We start from the raw sequence: 6,847 nt of genomic DNA, 5'->3' as shown, positions 1-6,847 counted from the left end.
GCGAAACTTGCCATACAAAGTATGCCAATATATTTCGTACTTGATATGAAATTTGGCATGCAAAAGATGACAGAATATTTCATACTTGATATGAAAATTGGCACATAGGAATTTATCTAGTATACATATTTTTTAAAACTTTCAAAGTAAAGCGTGTTGTACCCCAATGTTGGTAGGATCTCAGAGGAAGTTGAGCATGCTTGTTGCGCTTTTGCCCTTGGTGACACTGCGGTAACCCAGAACTAACCAGGCAATATCCAAAATCAATAAGCTTGGGACTTGGTATGCAATTTGACAGAGAGAAGAAAACAATACATTGAATACTTGGTATGAAATTTGGCACATAGAAGATAACAATACATTGAATACTTGATATGAAATTTGGCACATAGAAGATAACAATATATTTAATACTGGGTATTGATATGAAATTTGGCACATAGAAGATATATTACTGGATATTCATACTGAAATTTGGCACCAATAATATATTTTATACTCGGTATGATGAAATATGCAAATTGACACACAAAACATGATAACATATTTATTAAATGTGCGAGAGAGAGACTAAGACCCACAGCCTCTCTTGTCGGATTCGCACGGTGGTTTAATCTGCGGCCCTTTCCAGTCTTGCATTCTTGCAGGTACACGCTTTGAGCTTCCACCGTATATATACAGGCACTCTCTCTCTCACACACATATGCAGCAGCACCCGATGCAGCCCCACATGGGGTCCTACCCTCCGCAGAACGTGACGACAGAAATCATTCAAAAGGTATTTAGGTCTCTCTCTTCCAACTTCCAAGTTTTGATTTCTTTCTTTAGCTTGCCTCGTTCTGTAGCTGTCCCAGCTTCTGTACCTTTAAGAGATCGCTGCCTGCCATACCGGTACCTCAGTGGTGTACATAAGATAGGTTTCTCGGTGATTACATTGCATTTGTATCTTTAAGGAATCACTGTATGGCGTGTGCCATATAAGATAGGCTTATGGATCATTACAGTGGATCTGTACCTTGGAAGGGATCACTGTCTGGCATCTGCCATGCTGGTACAGTCAATAGTGTGTTGCGGGATCATTACATCGGATTCATACTAAGGGATTGCTCTCTGCCATACTGGTACAGTCCATGGTGTATACAAAAGTAGGTTTCTGGATCATTACATCGCATGGTTACTTCCAAGCAGCACTCGAGTTTTACTTGAAAATGCACCAATCTGTGTGTCCTACAACAGCGAGTCTTTGATACACACGTTCCATAATCACACATGGATAAGTCGAGGCCCCTTTTTTCCACTCGATTCCACTATTGTATCTATTAATTTTAGAGTACTTTCCACTTTTTCCATGTCATTCCTCCTCTCCATTGTATCTCTATGGAATAGATACTATTTGCTTATACTATTCTATTATAAGAAAAAGATCACAAGGCCGTGGAGATTGAATGCACAATGTGGTTGGTAGATGCATTTGAAATAGTGGAGATGCATCGTGTAGATCTGACTGAAATATTTTTCCAATTATGTCTGATGGCTGTTGGATTGTATCATATTTGGTCGAGGTGTACATTGTTGGTTAAAAATTTAGTGGATTTTAGCTTTTTATGTTAGTTTGGGAAGGCAAGGTGAAGGTTAGGATGAGGTTTATTTTCTTGTTTAACAATTTAGTAGGATTTCCTAAGTTTGGGAAGCGGAGGTGAAAACTTGGGGCATACATTCTGAGCTATTACTCACTCAACTTCTAATGTTGATGGTGTGAAGCACAATAGACCATTCAACAAAAAGCCCCACATATCACATTGAGTCAGCATAAAAAGGGTATAGAAAAAGTGAAGATCGAGGATTCATGATTGAAAGCCCTTCCAATGTGATCTTGTTTGTGGTTTAAGTAACTTTGATTTCACATGCAGAGATTGAGCTCATGTATATAGACAATATGGAACAAGCATTAACTATCATATTACAATATGAAAGTATCACATTGAGTCTTGGTTTAGAAGGGGTACATAAAAAGCGAAGATTGAGCAGCCATTTCCAATGTGGACTCATTTGTGATTTAGGTAACTTGATTTTGTGGGCAAAGATTGCGCTTATGCACATAGGACTTCAATGCATCATGATGCTGAAATTCAGCTAGAAGAAGAGGATTTGGATGCTTAGGTCAAACCTCAGTTGATGGCAGCATTGGTTACTTTATCACAGCTCACTAAAGACCCCTGTTTTATTGAATTCAAGCAGCCCCATAAGAAGGGCAGCAAAGAAGAAAGAGGAAGTCATCTTCTGATGCTTTGAGACAGCACACATCTCCAAAGCTAGAGGTATCACAGCCTCAAAATGCAACCAATGCAGCAAACAAGCAAATGCGAATGCTTGTTTTGGGTCAAGGATAGGAATTGCATGAGGATTTTGGTAGTGTATACACTATGCCTTTTAGATAGCAAGGTATGTCCCAAAATATGGGGTATCGTGGGGTACTTTGGAGATGGATCCTCATTTCTCGATTTGGCTGGTCATGATACTGCTTCTTTTGGTATGCATGGCCCAAATGTATTTTTGTACGCAGCCAAGAATGCATGGGCAAACGTCTCTTGGAATGGTTGGTGAAATTCAAAATTCCAGGTATGATCATATTGGTATTGTCCCTAGTACGCAAACATGAATGCTTGGCAATGCAACTAGTGTTCCTAGCATGTTTGATGTACAAGGGATTAGGGCTGGTTCACAAAATGCTATATTTAATATTGGTCAAGGTGATATTGCAACAATGTACCATTTTCGCAACCACTTTTATGATAACGTGGTACCAAAGGGCAAAGCAAAGAAGTTTATTGAAGGAGGCAAAGTTCTTAAGTTTATTTTGAGTGGCAATCAAGATAAGCTCAAAGCTTGACTTTTATTTAGTAGTTTGATGTAGCCTATTTTAGGAGCAATTTCAGCGAGTCACAAAGTGTATGAAAGGCCACAACTTTTCTCAAGGGTAATGTGTAACACCATCCACATGGATCCAATTCAAGCAAAGTGTTTGCTAAAGCTTGGTTGACAAACATGTTTGATGTAAATGTTATGAGCACTTGGCACAAATTGGATGCTTCGTATAGTGCCAAGTTGGAATGATTTGTTAGAGATCACAGCCAGGCAAGCAGGCAAGCGGCTGCACAGTCGGACTGCCACATGGCAGTCCGACTGCCTGCAGCCCAGTCGGCTGCATTTAGTGCAGCCGACCTGTCCTGTTTGCGCCCTGTTTTTCTGGCTATAAATAGCCAAAGATTTCCACAGTCTCCCACACTTCTCTGCTCGCAGATTACAGACCGGTGACGCGCAGATTCTGTCTCTGTTCGCAGATTTCAGACAGGAGACAGTGCAGACTGCAGCGGACTTCGAGGTGAACAGCAGGTTGCATCGTCGAGGTGGAGACACGCAGTCCAGCACACTGTGCTCGTGTATATATCTGCATATCTTTGTATTCAGCACACTTTATACAATAGATCTTCATCTTCCACTGTCTCTCTCTCTCTTCTCTCTTTGCGTTCTCTCTCTCTCAATCCTACGCTTCCGCACCGCTGCACTCTGACATGGTATCAGAGCAGTGTTAGAGGGCTGACGGAGCGCAGAATCAACTTGAAGAGGAGTTTCCATCGCGACACAAATTTGCGTTTTTTGCGTTTTTTGCGTTTAAGGGCAGACAGGAGGGCTGCGCCTTGGAACAAGGCTGAAGCGAGTGTGGGCGCGCAGGAAAGGAGTCTAGGTGGTGGATTTGCTGCTGTTTACTGTTGTTTGACGCGGAGAAAGTTTGAGTTTTCAGCTTACAAGTGCAGGTTTTGTTTTTTCATCGCCTCCGGCGGGTGAAGAAGTTTCAGGACGTGGAAGAGCCTTAGCAGGCTGAGTTTTCCCAGTCAGAGGGGGTTGCTTTTGCGTTTGTGAAGGCATTACAGGTGAAGATGTCTACAGAGATTGACTTGGAGTTCCAGTCGATTATGGACCGGAAGGTGCCTGTCTTTTACCTGCTCTTCGTGCAGATCAGAAGCTCGACGGCGACAACTACCGCATTTGGCGCGTCATGATGTTGGCCATCCTTGAGTCCTATGATTTGGCGGAGCTGGTACAGGAGATCGACCGGCCCTCGGTAAGAGATGAGTCCAAACTCTCTTCCGATGCTCGTGCGGAGTTGACCAAGGCTCAATCTCATTGGGACAAACTGAATGCCAGGATTCGTTCCTTTCTCTTTCTATCATGTACTACAGCCGTGATCGCTCACATCGAGCACTTGACAGTGGCTCGGGAGATATGGCTGGAGCTTGATCAGATGTACAATCGGATGACCCTTATGAAGCGGGTTTCTTTGGAGGTACAAATGTGGACCTTGTCCTTAAACAAGTCTTCTTCGTTGCGGGAGCACATTAACAAGCTAAGGCAGCTTCAGACGCAGGTTCAGAATGCGGGGAAGCCGATTTCCTCCGAAGACATGGCGATCACACTTTTGTCCCAGTTGTCGCCACGATTCGGTACATTTTACTCTGTCCTTATTGCTTCAGGGCGAGAGTCTACTCTTCGATGGGAAGAGTTGGTTCCTATGGTCTTGGACCAAGAGGAACAGTTAAAGGGACAGAATGCTTCCAAGTCGGAGACGCTGACAGGTCAAGCCTCTCAGAAGAAGGGGAAGGACCAAAAGAAGAAGAAGGGGGATAACAAGTCCAAGAAGGACAAGGACAAAGACTCCATATGCCATATTTGTGGAAAGACTGGCCATTGGAAGAAGGATTGCCCTGACAAAGACAAGGACACCAACAAGAAGGACACCAAGGATTCTGGAGCGGTGGCTGTACCCTCATCAACTGCATTTCTTCATCTAGCTGTCATTGAGGATGCTTCACCGAATGCTTCTGATGCTGCGATGACGGCTCCCCAGGCTCGAGAGTGGATCGTTGATAGTGGTGCCTCACGGCACATGACTCCATCAGATGGTGTTGCCCAATTGCGACCCTCGCGTGGGCAGATTCTCATTGGAGACAGCCCTTCAGTATCTATTGCAGGTCGGGGTAAGATGCAGCTTATTCCCGATGGACGAGGTGGTATCCATACCTCAGAGGTATTGCATGTACCAGGCTTAGGGTATCATCTCCTTTCAGTTCATAAGATTTACTCCCTTGGTCTTTTGGTGGAGTTTGACAGTACTACGGTGCGAGTCCTTGATCGTGGATCGAGGAAGGTTCTCTCATCCGGATATGAGGAGAACGGCATTTATAAACTGAAGTCTTCCACCGCCCTCTCTACTCTTCTTCTTACCTCTCAGTCACAGTCAGAGTTATGGCATGCTCGGTTTGGTCACCTGAACTATGAATATCTTCGGAGGGCGTCACGTGGACAGCTTGTTTGAGGGTTGCCGGATATAGGGGTGAGCTAGCAGCCATGTGTCTCCTGCATTCGGGGGAAGCAGCATAGGGATGCCATTCCCCACACAGCTTCGCGGCGGTCTACTTCACCGATGGAGCTTGTATCTATGGATCTATGTGGCCCTATGAGGAATGAGTCCTTGCGTGGGAGCTCATACTTCATGCTGATCGTGGATGACTACAGCAGGATGACATGGGCCTACTTTTTGGCATTAAAGTCAGAAGCTTTCTCACACTTCAAGGATTGGCTTCTCTTTGAGGAGAACCGATCGGGCCGGAAGTTGAAGACCTTGCGATCCGACAAGGGCGGTGAATTTGTTTCTAATGAGTTTGCTCGGTTTTGTGCAGATAAAGGAATTCACCAGGAGTTTGCCAATACCAACACTCCTCAAGAAAATGGCATTCTTGAACGGAAGAACCGCAGTGTGATCGAGATGGCGCGTACCATGATGGAGCACCGACAGACCCCTCAGGTTCTGTGGGCCGAGGCTATGGCTACTGCTGTCTACATCCTTAATCGATCCCCTACTTCGGCCGTGGAAGGGATGACCCCGTTTGAGGCTTATTTTGGGACGAAGCCAGATGTTTCTTACTTCCGGGTCTTTGGGTGTGATGCCTATGTTCACATTCCCAAGGCTCACCGTGATAAATTTGAAGCAGCTTCCTGAAGACAGGTATTTGTTGGCTACAGTTTCCATTCCCAAGGCTATCGATTGTATGATCTCGTCAAGCGGGATGTGTACACTAGCCGCGATGTGCGGTTTGTGGAGGTTCCGGCTATATCAATGGGTGAGGAGCATCCCGTTCTTGGAGATCCAGGGGAGAGTTGGGCTCCTTCTACAGTTCCACTGGAGCCCGTGCCTTTTGATTATGATTCTGTTTCTGACATAGAGTCTACTGTTCCACCGGTCACCTCAGAGGAGTTACCACCGGTGGATATTCCAGAGTCCTCTGCTGATGGAGAGACACGAGGGGAGGTTCGGCCTCCTCCTCGCTGGGCTCGTGACACACTCCGTGATTCAAGGATCGAGGGCGTTCCTGAGGAGTGGGGACCGTAGGATGGTCCGCGGCGGTCACGGCGGCACCAGGCACATTCTACGGAGCTTGTTTGCTCTAACTATTGTTTAATGACCCGTGTTATGCAGGATCGAGAGCCCACCTCCATGAAGGAGGCTTTACAGTCCGCACCATGGAAGAAAGCTATGGAAGCCGAGTTGGAGGCTATTGAGAGGGATGGCACTTGGTCACTCGTGCCCCGCCCCCCGAATAAGAAGGTGATTGGCATCAAGTGGGTCTTCAAGACCAAATACCTTAGCGACGGTTCTTTGGATAAGCACAAGGCTCGCCTTGTTGCTAAAGGTTTTGCACAGCGCCCAGGGATTGACTGTCATGATACTTTTGCTCCCACAGCTCGTATGGCAACCATTAGAGCTGTTCTTGCCTTGGCTAGCCATAGG

At 45.5% G+C, this 6,847-nt stretch overlaps 1 protein-coding gene across 3 annotated transcripts in view; it reads left to right on the top strand.

The window, feature by feature from the left end:
- The first annotated feature begins 561 nt into the window (after positions 1 to 561).
- The window catches only part of LOC148017520 (GRF-interacting factor 1-like), a 31,305-nt gene continuing 25,019 nt past the window's right edge, over positions 562 to 6,847 (top strand). The window contains exon 1 of one of the 3 annotated variants that reach the window (XM_087662512.1): positions 562 to 778. In XM_087662512.1, coding sequence (XP_087518638.1) covers positions 704 to 778 — 75 coding nt within the window. In that variant the 5' untranslated portion in view covers positions 562 to 703. Of the gene's footprint in view, positions 779 to 834; positions 1,146 to 6,847 lie in introns of those variants that run through there. The other 2 variants (XM_087662513.1, XM_087662514.1) reach the window with 2 other exon arrangements.

This window comes from Lygodium microphyllum, chromosome 22 (assembly GCF_053477565.2).
Source record: "Lygodium microphyllum isolate KBCC chromosome 22, Lygodium_microphyllum_v1.1.10, whole genome shotgun sequence".
Taxonomy (NCBI): Eukaryota; Viridiplantae; Streptophyta; class Polypodiopsida; order Schizaeales; family Lygodiaceae; genus Lygodium; species Lygodium microphyllum.
Note: the sequence above shows the minus strand (reverse complement) of the source record. Positions and strands in the feature narration are given on the sequence as shown.